Genomic DNA, 15,736 nt, shown 5'->3' on the forward strand with positions numbered 1-15,736 from the left:
CCATTTTAAATACAAAACACTGTGAGGACACTGTTCTCATTCATCTGTTTGCATAAATTTGTTAAAAGATCTCCTGCTTCTGGGGATTCTTGACATCTGTTTGCCATCTCAAGCAGACAGGTAGCTACAGGCATGTTGTATTTAGCCATAGAATTCTTACCCATGCCTTATCTCAAAGCAGAAGCATTTTAATACTTACTTTTTGGAAATCTCTTCAAATATACTAGATCTTAATAACCTTTGCTGCTTAAATTCTTCCAGGTAATTAAAGTCTCCTTTAAGAATCACTTGTTGGTAGAGGATTTCCGCCCAATCAGGAACAAAGTCATAGGCCTCTGCCACAATAGAAGCCTTAAAAGGATAGAGGGGAAGATACCATTAGGCACCATTTCGTGTAAAATTGAAGCAAGCTGTTCTAGAAGACGACTTGATACTGTACGTTCACAACGAGTGTGAGCATCACCAATTATGTTGAAAGGCTGTATCTATATATTAGGGTTGGGGAAAAGTTTGGTGTTAGTTTGACATTCCTCTGCCCTTAAACCCCAAACGTCTTGCAGTGTTTTTAATCTTCACAATGCGTTAATAAAACCTGCTGAAATACAAAATTTTCCCACTAACTCAACTGTGTAAGGAATAGGGAAAGGGCTGATTCCCTGGTTACCATTTCTCGTTCAAGGGCTAAAAGCCAGCCTCCCCAGCCCTGACTCCCTCTGCTAACCCGGGTGCGCCATCCTAGAAACACTGGGGCTAGGAGATGCTCGCTCCACCAGCAGGTCTTCTCCAGACCTCAGCTGTCTAAGGGGCAAGGTTGTGTCTCTGCTGGCCTCACAGCACGAGGCAAGGAGACTGCACCTGCCTCACCATTCTCCGACCTCTGTCCAAACAATATGCTACTAAATACTGCCACGGAAAGGCAGTTTGGTTTATCAGACAGCTAATGTTAAAAGCTTAGAATTGTCCTGATTCTGTCACTAGCCTTGACACCTCAAGCAAGTCACTCAACCTATGGGCCCCTTGAGAGGGACAGCAGGAGAGAAGATGCTGGCTAGATTTTCCTTCCTGGATTACCTGGTAGAACCGAGGTAGAGCGATGAGACAGTCCATGAGCCGGTGGCGGCCCAGGTTGATGATCATCGTGTTCTGGCCCGTGTTCAGAAAGTGAATCTGCAGTGTTATCAACTTGGTGAGCCGGTGACAGTGCAGGGCCTGTCTCACACACGAGTCCTGAGGGACAAGGGAGAGGAGGCACAGGGAGACTATTGCCATCTTCCCTGTGAACCTGCCAGCAACTGAACGCCTCCCTCTTGCCCCCCAGTTGGCCCCTTCACTTGGAAGAGCCCAGGGACAAGATCAAATCCTGCTGACACTAAGCCCTATGGCCAGGCTGAAACAAGGCTCTGCTGTTACCTTGGCATAACTCTCCGCCGCATCCAGCATGAGAGTCAGGGCTTTCAGCAGCAGCTGCTTCAGATGGTGCCCGTCCTTGAGACTGTCCTCTGTAGGAGAGAAAAGGAAACCTGTTGGATGTGTTTTCCAAGGCTGCTCCCATCCCACTCAGTGATGGTGGGCTGGACTAGAAACATCCCTGCTCACACAGGGAGGCAGGTACGTCTCACTCGGTTAAAGGCTACTGGGCCTAAAGGGTGCACACACTGGTAGGCCACCTCTAGTTCTCAGAAACATCAAGGCAGGCTTGCACGGCCTCGGCATACACACGGCTTCCCGATGGATGACACCCCAGGCGCACGGACCGCAAACGGGGCAGATGCCTCCCACATCGCCTTCCAGCTCCCGTCTGCTCAGCTAGGGCCCCACGGAGTGGCTGTGGATACTGGCCTCTTGGGCTCTTGCCTTTCTTGGCCCTAAGAACCTTTGCTGGCTGGCAGCCCCGGTCCGGGGGCGCCGCTGGGACTTGTGCTCACCCCAGGGCTGAGACTCGATCAGTTTCAGCTGGATGCAGGCAGCTGCCTCGTGGTTCTCCCCGATCTCCCGACACATGCTGAAGCACAGAGCAATCATGTTGTGCTTCTCGCTGTCCCCGGGGCGGCAGCGTTTGATGTAGTCCAGGAGGGCCGTCTTCAGGGTGCCGCTCTGCCCAAGAAAAAAAGGCAGTACCGAGGTCAACCAGTGACTGCAAGGCACGCGTGACAGGCTGAGTCCCTTGGTTCTGAAAGTTCCTTAGAAACTTGCCCAAAAAAGATAACCAAAAATGAATACAGAAGTTGATGCCACCCTGAGTATAAGAAAAAAGGCACATCCTCTCTGCTTGGTGGGAATGTGAAAGGTAAAACCAGTCAGAAGGGAGAACCTAAAAGATGTGCACAAGTGCGTTACTCCAGCAATCCCACGTCCAGGACTCGATCCCTTAAGAAGCAAGCAGAAGTGCTGAGATGCATGAAACAAAGATATTTAATAGCAAACAAAAAGAATCCAGATGTCCAAAACAAGGGCTAAGAGAATACCATGTAGCCGTTAAAACCAGTGTTGATTTGGAAGATATTCATGACATGCTTATTAAGTGAGAAAAGCTGGCTCTTTCATATCTACATATGTGATAAAAGTTTTGCTAAAACTATGTAAATATGTATGTATGTACGTGGGTACCTGTGCAGAGAAAGGGCCTATACCAAACTGTTAGCAGTGGCTGTCTCCAGACAGTCGACAACAGAGGGCTTTTTTCTGTGGCGTGCTGTTTTCCAAGTGTCTTTATGCTGAATATGCATTACTTTTGTAATCAGAAAAGTTATTAAAAGAATATTTACGTGCAGGGTGTTATACACAACTAATGAATCATCGAGCCTTACATCGGAAACCGGGGATGTACTGTATGGTGACTAACATAATATAATAAAAAATCATTAAAAAAAAAAAAAAAGAATATTTACGTGCAGAAATAAAAATGCCTCAAAAACAATCTTAAGAACCCTCTGGGGTATCCTGAGGGTGTACCTAGGTCCAGAACTTGCTCGTCTCCTGACAGTGGGACTGGCTGGTCCTGAAACTAGCCCAGCACCGGGGAGAGTTTTTCTGCTTTGTCCTTTTAGTCCTGCTGGGCTGAGCCCAAGTTCCCAGAAGCCAAAAATGCCTTCGTTTTTAAATCTTCAGAGGTACAAGAGGCTGAAGCAATGAATCAGGCAAATGAATGACTCAGAAACAGAGACTCTGTAAGTGACTGCCTGGTGTCACATAGCATGCTGAGGACAGACAGCCAACCTGAAAGCCGGGCAAGTCCGGCCTTTGCCTTCAAGCCTCCTTCGGGTCATCACCGTATATCACTCCACAGCCTTCCAGGCCCAGGCCGCGGCATTCACTTCCTAAGGCTTTCTCGTGGTCCTCTGAAACCTCTCCACTTCTGAGCTGCTGAGTTCACTTCCACCGAGCTCACAGAAGGGGTTCCTGCCCTGCCAGAGCCGGCATTCAGACCGGAGACACAGGCCGAGGTGCAAGTGCACGAACTCATTTTGTTCGTTATTTAACATCTGTTGGCAACACCGCCACCTGGTCTGAAGCTAACCTTAAGCTACGCGTTCTAGGGGGTTCTTTAATTCCCTCCCTCCATATCCGAGGGCTCCCCCCGATGAGGATTATTCCTGAGAGTCTGAGACTCCTAAATGTCAATAGTATATGCCATCCTGGAGCTCGAGATGCCGTACACCTACCGGATCCAGCTTCTTCCTCATCAGCACTTCAAAGTAGTGCTTCTTATGCAGCAAGTCAAATATGTAGGTCATCTCGTTGTACCTTCCGATGCCGGTCAGGAGGCGCACCTGGAAAGGGCAAGGGCCGCCCGCGTCAGCGTCAGCTGGAGTTCCCTGAGCCAGCCCACCACCACCCTTCTGTCTGGTGGCTTCCAGATGCCAAGCTCCAGGGGGCAGAAGGGCTAATGCCAGGCTGCCATTCTCCCCCACGGACCCCCGCCCTCCCATGGACCCAACAGGGGGCATCATCCGGAGGATTCAGAAAGGCTGGTCACTGGGACCCCGGGGCTGTGGCCTCCTCTGCTGGGTGTAAACGTGACTAAGTGCCGACGTGCCATCGTGGGCAGGCGCTCTTCCTCTTCCCACCGCTCCTCATTCCACTGCCCAGTGGCTTGCTCAGCCACCAGGGGCAAGTCGTCAGCTCATTTCAATTTAGAGATAACACTGAACCTCGTTTGGGGGGAAATACAGCTGACTTAGCCCTCCAGAAAAACCAACTGCCCTGGCAAGGAGGTGGGCCAGCCCTGGAGCAAGGAAGGGGTCCTCCTGAGGTCTGCTCCTTTGGAGCAGTCTCTGATTTCGACAGCAGTCATAAGCTGGAGCAGAGGGCTGAGCTGTAGGGAGTGGTATCCAGATGGGCAAATTCCCGAAGACCTCCTCGGCTCTGAACTGGCTGCCAGCCTATCTGTTCTCTCCAAACTTTCCTCAGAATGGAGAGTAGGGGATCAGGGGGTTACATACCATCAGCCCGTACTCCTCACTGGGGGCCAAGTGTTTGTCCGTGAGCAGTCGGGCAGCTTGCAGGACTCGGATGATGCCCTCCATGTGGCATGTCAGCGTGAAGCAGTGATGGGCCAGGATCAGCAGCTCCGTGGCTGGGTAGGTGAGGCAGTGGTAAGACAGGACTGTGAACCCGGGCAGGAGGGTGAAGAGGCCTATACAAGCCAGCCTGTCTGCAGAAGGCTCCCCACCAGTCCTCTGAGATCCTTGACCTCAACGGCCTTGGAGTAGAATTTGGCAATATACATATAAAACTTTGAAAATGGGTATACTCTTGAGTCAGGAATTTATCTTAGGGAAATAATCATGGATGAGCATATAAACTTGCCTGTAAGGATGTCTGTCACAGTGTTTGAAACAGCAGAAAACGAAGCCATCTAAAGGTCTCAAATTAGGGTATAAAAATTTTTAATTCTGTGAGAAATACTGTGCACCCAGTAAGAACGATATAGAAGAAAACTGCCATGGAAAGATGTTAATGACAGCATGTTTGTAACGTAATTATAAACAGTATACACAGGATAATGCCATTTTGGAAAAACAGAAGACTACAGACTTACACAGAAGAAGATGAGAGGGACGCATACTACTGAATGCCTAAAATGAACTAGGTATTGTGGGAAGCCAGAGGCTTTGAAGTCACACCGTCTGGGTTCCAGTAACACCTCCGCCACATAACGGCTCCAAGTTAATCAACTTCTCTGAGCTTCAGTTTCCTTCTAAAATGGGGACAGTGATCTCCACTTTGCGGGGTAATGGAAGAGGAAGAGGAAGCTACCTGACAAATGTTACCAGGTTGGCTTCTTGCACGATTTTACAGGTGGGGCTGCTTTTCCATATATGTTTTCTACATTTTCTTGAACGAACTGATGGCTCTCTACCAAGAACTTATAAACCATGCTGGAGGGGTAGGGATCCAGGGCAGGAACAAGGATCCAAACACAGTTTGGGAAAGGCTAAGGCCAGGAGAGTTCTTGGAGACCTTGGGCCCAAAACACGTAAGAAAATGGCCAAGAACTTACTGCAAGACAGTTCCCCGTGGGGAACGGAGGAAATCTTGTCCAACAACTTCATGCCTACCAACGTGCGGTCTTGACACAGAGTAGTCAACTGAAGAAATGTCTGGCTTTCCTCTGCTGGGGTGAACATCTGCTTCTGTCCTGTATGTAGAGAAAGATGGGAGAAGGGTGAGGCTTTACACTTGTGAGCTGAGAGCAAGGTCAGAGTCCCCGGCGAGGAGGCCCACTTTGCCCAGGCCCGGGCACCGGAAGGGGGTGCCAAAGGAGCCCCCGGGGCAGCTCTCAGCTCTGCTAAGCTCACATTCCTTGGCCTAGTGGTCATCTCACTGGTCAGCAGGAATTCACCAGCTCAGAGAAAGGCATGGCTACTCTAAGCATAATCGTAGAATAAATGAAACGCAGTAACAACATAAATGCCACGTGTTCTCCCGGCAAGTGCAACCTGGCAACGCCACAGGGCAGCATGCCGGATGCAACAGGAGCATGACACCCCAATCCTTACTGCTGGGAACTTGAGAATGTGGTCTGAGAGGCTGGGGACCCCTGCAGGGTACGGCACCTGTTCCCTCTGATGGGGTCAGCAGCTCCCGGGTCACCTCTTCAGCCACAAGTTCAGCCACCGTGTCTGGCTCGAGGCCCTGGGTGCTGATGAAAGCCTGGGCGCGCTTGCATCGATCGGGCTGCTGAGAGGCCAAGATTGCCCGGAGCATGGCCTCACCATCCTGAGCAGCCACGTCTGTGTAGGAACAGCCCAACTCCTGGGAGGAAGGTGAAGTTGGTCAAAGCTCCTGGGAGGAGCCAGGAAAAAGCTAGGGAAAGGCAGTCCTTTCTGAAAGCCCATGTGCACGGACTCCACTGTTCGCTGAGCTGAAAGATCCCTCACCCCGAGCAGGAACCTTAGAAACAGAAAGCACCTCTTTCTAGTCCTTTCTTTCACTTCACCAATGAGCTGAATCCAAGCAAGAGAAAGGTTTGTCTTCAGAAGCCATCAGGTGACTTACATCTTGTTGAACACTGAGCTTTTTAAATGTTATGAAATGTAAGAAAGTTGAATAAAAACGCGAGAGCCCCTCCTCTCCTGTTGCCATGGCAGTAGCAAACCCTCCATCTCCAGAGAAGCCCTTCCAAAGGGCTTTAGTGCTCGGCGTGATTTCTCCTGTGCTCCTCTGCTTCTTAGAGTCTATTATTTTTGCCCCTCAATCAGCACAAAGTCACAAATGATTCCTGGCTGCTCTGGTTTCTGTCTTTACAGTCATCACATTCCATTTTATTTTATTTTACAACTTACTTTGGGCTCTGCCCCATGGAAATCCCCCAACAATCCTGAAGCTAACTAAGATATTAGGGCCAGAAGGGACCTTCAGGGTTATGTCATGTACAGAGAACCAGGAACCCAGAGGTGTGAAAGTCCTGCCCTCGCTTCTGGTTGGCTGGGCCACAGCCAGGACTCAAAAGGCCCGGCACTTGGCCTGGCACCCTCCCCAGTATTCCTAGGGATGCATTTACAGGGGCCACCGTCCTGGTGAGTGATCTGCTCCCACATCATGATTATCATGTGAAGGGCCAACCTGGCAGTATCCAAAATCTACCTCCAACTTCCTGCTTCCCGCACCCTGCCCCAGCTTCCCCTGGGAGCCTCACCCTTGGGCACATACCTTGGCAAGTTCATACAGACACAGGACCTGTCGGCAGTAGTTCTTCCCATGAAGGCATCTGCTCGTCAGAGTTTCCAGATTAGTCACCACTTCATCACTGGGGGGCAGCATCACAAATGACTGACTATCCAAACTCGAAGCTGGAAACAGACACAGGTCTGAGGGGGACTTTAAGCTGGCAAGTAAAGGCCTCTCCCCAGCCCCCTATGACACTACCTTTCTGCTCACGGCTTCCTCCATTGCACCCCCATGACTCCCCCTGGGTCTGGGACCACTTCTGACTGGGCCCACAGCCCACTTAAACTTATTTCATTGCCATCTTCCAGGAAATCCCAGCCTAGGATACTTCAAAGGCCTCACAAACACTCTAGGCCATCAACCAAAGATGTCTGCTGAACTCTTCCACGCGCCCTCCCCCTTTCCTTTCACATCACATAAGTCGCCAGGTCTAGCTGACTGTGTCTCCAAAACATGTCCCCGGTCACGGCCTTCGTGACAGTGTTCATGACCCTACATCGGAGAGGCTCCCGCCGCCGGCCTCCCCTCTCCCCCACACCAATCTCCCACAGACTCAGGAGAATCTTTCCGAAATGCAAATCACAAAAACCAAGGCTCGTCTGGAGAGAGGCCTGAAAGGCATGGTAAAAAAAAATTAAAATCCATTCCTGATTTTAAAAATGAAACGAAAAAGCTCTTATCTGTAAATAGAAGAAGATGGTCTTAATTTGAGAAAGGGTTTCTACCAGGAAAAAAAAAAGTAGAAAAGAGTATTTAGATCACACTGTTCCTAATAAGAGAAACAAAACTGAAGAATTTATGTATCAATAAAATACTGTTACAGAATAAGATTTTAATTTAAGTACAATTATAATTTAAGTGTGTATCAATACAGCATTAAATAGTCCATCTGTACAGAATACTCTGCAGCCATTAAAAAGAATGAGGTCAATATATGTGTACTGACAGGAAAAAATGTAGAACAATGATGTAACTTTATTTTTGTAAAAACTAAACGGGGTGCCTGTGCGCACGTACGTGTGTAAACGCACACAGAGAGAACAGTGCGCACCAAGCGAGGAAAAGACGTCGTTCTGGGCAGCTTGGTGGGGGTGGTGTCGACTGGTAAGTGACTTTCACTTCGAACTTGACGCACTTCTGGACTGTGATCTGTTACACTAAGCACGTAATACTTTTGCATTTAAGATATTACACATTGAAAAATATGCTTTAAAGACAAAAACGTAAGTAGCAACTCAGACCATGTAATTCCCTGCTTCAAATCCTTCCCTGGGGTTCTAGTTCTAGGGCAGGCAAGCAGCTCACTCTACCCCGTCTCACCCACAGAACTCGTGTAAAACCCGGCGCACGGCGGGCGGCACTGAACGACACAAGTCACCATCTTGTCCCCACTGGTAACCTCTAGCCTGACTGCAACGCTGCCTGAAGCCGTAAACGAAGCACGAAGACCGACAGAGCGAGCATGCACGCCCGGAGAAGCCCGTTCCGGGCGCAAGGAGCGGGAACGGGAGCTCCTACGCAGCCCGGGGCTGTGCTGGCAGGGGCACAGCAGCCGCTGGTAAGATCCCACACTCACAGCAGAAGCTTATTTTTAGATTCGAGGCGTTCTGGTCCCAAGACCATGCAGTGAACCCTTGTTTCCTTTTGCGTTATCCTGCGGTCTGCTGGCCCGGGACGCAGGCGTGGTCAGGGACGTGCTGACAGAATGGGGGAGCTACAACTCCAGCTTTGGGCCAGAAGATTGAAAGAAAAGCCTCAAGGAGCCAGAAAATACTTGGGAGAGAGATTCAGAAAGCCACACAATAAAGTTGTTTATAAACTCGAGGGCTCACTCCCGGGCTTTGCATATACAGATCTGCTCCTAGTCAGTGTAGCAAGACCCTGAGAACTGGGTTCACAGACTATTTACTACCCAGGCTGCAGACTGACCACAGCCTGTTGCATACACACACCACGGATCCCAACGGCACCACAATAGGATTTGAAAACCGAACTGAAAATAGAACCACAGCCTACAGAAAGTGGGTTGGAACTTAGAGCCCAAACCTAACCAGGTCAACTGCCTGCTAAAAAAATTTTAAAAATTAAAAAAATCAGCATTCCTCATAAGATTTAAACAAGACCCAGGGTCTCGTAACATACTATTCAAAATATCCAGGATGCAACTCAAAATTCCTCAGCATACAAAATTGCAGGAAAATCTCAATTCATAGGAGAAAAGACAACAAACAGATGATACCTAGTACTAAAATGACATAAATGCTGAAATTACCTGATAGTTTAAAGTAGCTATTATACAAATTGTTACAATGAACAATTATAAATGTTCCTGAAACAAACTGAAAAACAAAGTCTCAAAGAAACAGAAGGCATAAGGAAGAATAAAATGGAAATTTTGGAAGTGAAAAATAACTGAAAACACAGAAATAAACTCAATAGCAGCATGCAAATACCAGAGGAAAGAGTCAGTGAAATTGAAGGTGGACAAGCAGAAATTATCCAATCTGAAAAAAAAAAAAAAAAATCCAATCTGAACAACAAAGAGAAAAAAGGTTGGGGAAAAAAAAAAAGGCATAAAGTCTAAAGGACTTGTGAGACAGTAACAGAAGTTCTATGATTTGTGTCACTGGAGTCCCAGAAGGAGAGGACTACGAGTATGATGCTAAAAAAGTATTTGAAAACATAGTGTCTGACAACTACTTAAATTTGGTTAAATACATACACCTAAACGTTCAGAAACGTTCAGTGAACCCCAAACAGGATAAACCCAAAGAAATACATGCCTGTCATGTATAATCAGACTGCTGAAGACTAAAGATAGAAAAAAAATCTTGAAAGCAGCCGGAGAAAAATACATTATCAACAGGGGAATGATGATTCAAATAGCTGCAGAGTGTTCACCAGACACCACGGAGATCAAAAGGGAGTTGTACATCGTTTTTTAAGCAGTGAAAGAAAACAATGTATATTCAGCAAAAATCACCCTCCACGAATGAAGGTGAAATAGACATTCTCAGATGAATAAAAACGATGAAGAAAAACTAAAAGAATGTGTCTCTAGTAGACAACTCTAACAGAACCACTAAAGGAAGTCCTTCAAGGGAAAAGAATCTAGAAGGAAACTTGGAACATCACGAATGAAGGGAGAGCAAAAAAACTGCAAATATCTGAGCAAATATAATTATTCTCCTCCCTCTTGAGTTTTTTAAAATATGGTTTTTGGTTGAATGTAAAAATTCTAGCAGTGTTTGATGGGGTGTTCAATGTTATACAGATGTAATATAATAAGACAAGCAGGGATGCCGGGGTGGCCCAGTTGGCTAAGTGGCGGACTCTTAGTTTCAGCTCAGGTCATGATCTCAGAGCGGTGCGATCGAGCCCTCCGTCAGGCTCCCCCCTGCTCGGCTCAGAGTCTGCTTGAGATTCTCTCCCTCTTCCTCTGCCCCCAGCCCCCACAGCCTGCGCATGTGCTCGCTCTCTCTCTCTCTCTCAAAAAAAAAAAAAAAAAAAAAAAAGAAAAGTAGGACATAAAGGAAAAGAAGTGACCTTATAGGTGTTAAGGTTTCTACATTCCAGTTGAGGTAGTAAAATATTGATTTTAAGTAGGCTGTAAAAAGTTATGAATGTTTAATGTAATCCATAAAGCAACCAATGAAAAAACTATGCAAAGATATATAGTCAAAATCAGAATAAATTAAAATGGAAGACTAAAAAATGTTCATATATCCCAAAAGGCAGGAAAAAATGTTTCCTTAAAAACCACAAACTACCAAATCTCTTCAAAGATGAAAAAGATAAACTGATTAGTTGTGTAACTAAGAAATAAATCCAATTTGTAAAGTCTTACAAAACATAAATCTCCAGGCTCAGATGGTTCTACTACTAATTCTACTGCACATCTGAAGAGGAAATAACACGAATTCCATTACAATGTCTTCCACAGGGAAAAAGAAGAGGAAAGAGTGCTTTCCAACTCATGAAACCAGCATTACACAGACACATAAAGCAGACAAAGACAGTACAAAGAAAGTACAGGTCAATATTCCTCAGGAACATAAATGTAAACATTTTCAAAGTAGAGCACTGATTATAGTAATGTATCTAAAAGAATAATGAGGGGCGCCTGGGTGGCTCAGTCGTTAAGTATCTGCCTTCAGCTCAGGGCATGATCCCGGCGTTATAGGATCGAGCCCCACATCAGGCTCCTCCGCTATGAGCCTGCTTCTTCCTCTCCCACTCCCCCTGCTTGTGTTCCCTCTCTCGCTGGCTGTCTCTCTCTGTCAAATAAATAAATAAAATCTTTATAAATAAATAAATAAATAAATAAATAAATAAATAAATAAATAAATAAAAGAATAATGCACTATGACCAAGTGGGATTTATCTTGGGAAGGCAAAGCTGGTTTAATATTTTAAAAATCAATTAATATAATCTACCTAATGTAATCAATTAATGGTCTAAAGAGAAAAACCCACATGGCCATATCACTGGACGCAGGAAAAAAATGACAAAATTCAACACCAATTCATGATAAAAAAAAAAAACTCTCACAAACTGGGACTAGAAGGGAACTTCCTTAACATGACAAAACCTATCTCCAAAAAACCTAGAGCAAATATTATACTTAACTATGAAAGACTGAATGCTTTCAAAGGCAGTCTCTTCAACAAATGGTGCTGGGAGAACAGGACAGCTACATGCATAAGAGTGAAACTGGACCGTTTCTTACAGCACACACACAGATAAATTCACAATTGATTAAGGACCTAAATGTAAGACCTGAAACCATTTCCTAGAGGAAAACATAGGCAGGAATCTCTCTGACATCAGCTGTAGAAACATTTTTCTACATATGTCTCCTCAGGCAAGGGAGAAAAAGCAAAATTAAACTATTGAGACTACACCAAAATTAGAAGCTTTTACGCAGCAAATGAAACGAACAAAAGACAGCCTACTGAATGGGAGAGGGTATTTGGAAATACATATCTGATAAGGGGTTAATCTCCAAAATATATAAAGAACTTCTATAACTCAACACCAAAAAACCACAAATAATCCAACTAAAAAATATAAGACACTAATAGACATTTTTCCAAAGACATGCAGATGGCCAACAGACATGAAAAGATGCTCAACATCACTGATCATCAGGGAAATGCAAATCAAAATGACAATGAGATATCACTTTACACCTGTCAGAGTGGCTAAAATCAAAACCACAAGAAAATAATATGTGTTGGTGAGGAAAAGGAACCCTTGTGCACTCCTGGTGGGAATGCAAGCTGGGGTGGCCACTGTGGAAGACAGTATGGAGGTTCCTCAAAAAAATAAAAACAGATTGCCCCTATGATCCAGTAATCCCACTACTGGGTATTTACCCAAAGAATACAAAAACACCAATTCAAGAAGATATATGCACTCCTCCGTTTACTGCAGCATTATTTACAATAATCAGGATATGGAAGCAACCCGAGGGACCATTTGTAGGTGAATGGATAAGGAAGATGTGGTGTGTGGGCATATCCACACAACGCCGTAACAGGCACTCAGATTGGAAAGAAAGACACAAACCCATCTCTATGCACAGACAATATTGTCTGTAGAAAACCCAGAGGAATCTATAAGAAAACCCCTAGGATAAGCAAGTTTAACAAGGTCACAGGATGAAAGATTAACACAAAAATCAGCATATTTTTATATACTATCAATACACAATTGAAAAGATGATTATTGGTACAGAATAAATTTCAATGAACTGGCTACAAGTCACATAGATTCCCTCTAACTTCGAAATACAGCTAGTTAGACTTAAGTTCCTATTTTATTGACTGGTTCATTACCTAGTTTATGGACTACCCTTGACTGTATAGCTAGGATGCCAAAAGGGAACATTTCTTTCCAGGAGAGAGTGCCAACAGCTCTGTTCAGGACTCAGGGCAGTTTGATCTCCTTCACTTACCGCTCTGCACTTTCCTGAGTGGAATGCCAGGTTCTTCTTCCTCAAGCCGCTCAGCACCTTGCAGGAGAGCATGGATCTCTGGGTGCAGCTCATCCACACTAGCTTCCCCTGAGGCCAGTGCTCGGCAGTGCAAAACCAAGGCGACATCTTGGTTATAGAAACGAAAATACCGACATACCCTACTTGCTTCGTGCACACAGCCGTCATCCAATAGGCGCCCAATCAGAAAGTTCAGCGACTCCTGCTCCTTCCCATCCAGTCTGTCCTCACAAGTCTCTCTGGATGGAAGGCCATTAAGTTCTAAGTATTTGGATGTGTTCAGAGCAGCCAACATGGAGAGTGAAAACTTACTGGCTACGCTATCAAAGGAAAGTTCCCCACTAGTCGAGACGTGTGGAGAAAACCCGGGCTCTGTTTCCTCCTGCTTTTCTCTGAGGGTGTGCTGGGCGATGCGGCAGAGCCAGATCTGCTTCTCCAGCTCCTCCAGTTCGTCCACAGGCCCCAGGTCCTCCTGAGCAAGCCAGTGCGCCGCCAGTGCGAGCAGCAGCTGGCGCTCCCCGACGCCGCTCCGGCTCCCCTCGGCTGGGGGCTCTGGCACCTCCCCGGCCTGAGCTGAGAAAAAGGAAGAAGCTGCTCTGCTTGAAATGGCATTTTTCTTAAAATTCTCATGACATTTTTTCCAGAAGTCAATTCTTGCTTGTTTCAGGGACCACTGGTCAATGTGTTTTAAGGTCTGCATTTCCTGTGTTACCTGTGAAATTTAACAGAACACTTTTTAGCCTTTCCTGGATAAAGAAGTATCATAAATGCTCATGTTCCCTAAGTATGCCGTACTTGTTAAAGCCAAATCAGGTCAGAGAACATGAGACGTGGCTACAGATGATCCTGGATATTTCATCTGGACAGTTAAACTATGAAAGTCGATTCTACATTTATCTAATTGAAGGGGGTTCAAGACGAAGCCATCCTATATTTAATTCTATTCCAAGCACAAGAGTTGTAGCGTAGCCTGTACGCTAACCTTGGTTTCAAGCACACATTCGACACTAATGGGCATCCTAGGGCTCATCCATCTCTGGAAGTAATGTGTGTATCAAAAGTAAAAAAGCCTTGGGGCGCCTGGGTGGCACAGCGGTTGAGCATCTGCCTTCGGCTCAGGGCGTGATCCCGGCGTTATGGGATCAAGCCCCACATCAGGCTCCTCCGCTGTGAGCCTGCTTCTTCCTCTCCCACTCCCCCTGCTTGTGTTCTCTCTCTCGCTGGCTGTCTCTGTCTCTGTCAAATAAATAAATAAAATCTTTAAAAAAAAAAAAAAAAGTAAAAAAGCCTCTTCTCCTATAAATCACATAGCTCATTCGGTTCTGTTTAACGCTAGTTCAAAAAGCTAAGATTTCAAATAACTTAAAAGACTAATGATACCTCTTCAATAACCAAGCTGTCAGCGGGTAGTTCTGCTAATTCTGCTACTCTTCTGGCCAAAGCAAACTGTCCCGCTGTCTCCAGTTTTTCCAAAATATATTTACATTCATGCTGAAAATTTTCAAGGCTGTAGCTGGTAATAATTGCATGATTAATGGCTATGGACGTGTCCTTTAAAATTTGGCTAAGGACACAGAGCTTCTTCACATCTGGACCTGTGCCAAAGAGAAGAGGGTATAAAACATTTAATCAGTAACATGCTGCCATCAGAGGGTAAGTATGTATGTTTAACACAATAATGTGATTAAAGAAAACACAAAAACCTATTTTTCTACTCCAGCTGGCTAGCAGATGAAACCATAAGCCATCTCCTACATAGGAAGAACTTTCAAGATTTGCAGAGGGCCTCAATCTACACAGCTGGCTTTATGCACAGGGCAGAGGTCGGTGGCCTGCCATGTAGTTAGTACCAACTCAGTCAACCTTGGGAAGATCTAGCCATTCATTCAGGCCAATCCCAACGCTTTCTGGATTTTTCTCCAACCTTGAACAAATTTGTTTTTATGATTGTTCACTTGCTCATTCAGTGCAGACACCATGTGGATTAAGACACAGAACTGGGAGGACAGCTCCAAGCGCGGTTGGCCAATATCCAGATCTCTTAACGGAGCATGTCATATTCAGAATGGAGCATCACTTGCTCCTTTGGACAACTACTTAAACCAGGGACCCAGCTGAGCTCTTGTTGTTGTTCCTTTTTTTTTTTTTTTTTTTAAGATTTATTAATTTGAGAGAGAGAGAGAGCATGGAGCAAGGCTGAGGGGCAGAAAGAGTCTAGGGCAGACTCTGCGCTGAGCACAGAGCCCGATATGGGGCTCAATGCCATAATCCTGAGATCATGCCCTGAGCCGAAACCAAGGAGGGGCATGAAAAACATTCTGTAGGAGCCTATTCCCAATGGCACCTGCTGGGCTGTGGTCTGATTTAGGTAGTTCTGGGGACTACCAGTAGGGGGATGCTGGGTTTCTTCGTTGACAGCATATAAAACCTAGGTTTTTAGAAAAACAATTTCTCTCCTCTAGGCACATGTGTGTTATACACACACAGAACATAAAATTATGTTATAAAAGCAGCATAACGGTTAACAATATAGACAATCCTTGTAATTTTTCAAGGATACAGTA

At 45.8% G+C, this 15,736-nt stretch overlaps 1 protein-coding gene across 2 annotated transcripts in view; it reads right to left on the reverse strand.

The window, feature by feature from the left end:
- Nucleotides 1-15,736, reverse strand: part of SPG11 (SPG11 vesicle trafficking associated, spatacsin) — a 79,215-nt gene that overhangs the window by 875 nt on the left and 62,604 nt on the right. For both annotated transcript variants that reach the window (XM_026479831.4, XM_026479832.4), the window contains exons 29-39: nucleotides 14,553-14,767; nucleotides 13,134-13,884; nucleotides 7,156-7,295; nucleotides 6,060-6,258; nucleotides 5,504-5,641; nucleotides 4,443-4,576; nucleotides 3,663-3,770; nucleotides 1,926-2,094; nucleotides 1,411-1,499; nucleotides 1,072-1,227; nucleotides 200-351 (exon numbers count right to left, since the gene is read on the reverse strand). In XM_026479831.4, the coding sequence (XP_026335616.2) occupies nucleotides 200-351; nucleotides 1,072-1,227; nucleotides 1,411-1,499; nucleotides 1,926-2,094; nucleotides 3,663-3,770; nucleotides 4,443-4,576; nucleotides 5,504-5,641; nucleotides 6,060-6,258; nucleotides 7,156-7,295; nucleotides 13,134-13,884; nucleotides 14,553-14,767 (2,251 nt within the window). The remainder of the gene's footprint in view (nucleotides 1-199; nucleotides 352-1,071; nucleotides 1,228-1,410; nucleotides 1,500-1,925; nucleotides 2,095-3,662; nucleotides 3,771-4,442; nucleotides 4,577-5,503; nucleotides 5,642-6,059; nucleotides 6,259-7,155; nucleotides 7,296-13,133; nucleotides 13,885-14,552; nucleotides 14,768-15,736) is intronic.

This window comes from Ursus arctos, unplaced genomic scaffold, assembly GCF_023065955.2.
Source record: "Ursus arctos isolate Adak ecotype North America unplaced genomic scaffold, UrsArc2.0 scaffold_36, whole genome shotgun sequence".
In the NCBI taxonomy this organism is placed as follows: domain Eukaryota; kingdom Metazoa; phylum Chordata; class Mammalia; order Carnivora; family Ursidae; genus Ursus; species Ursus arctos.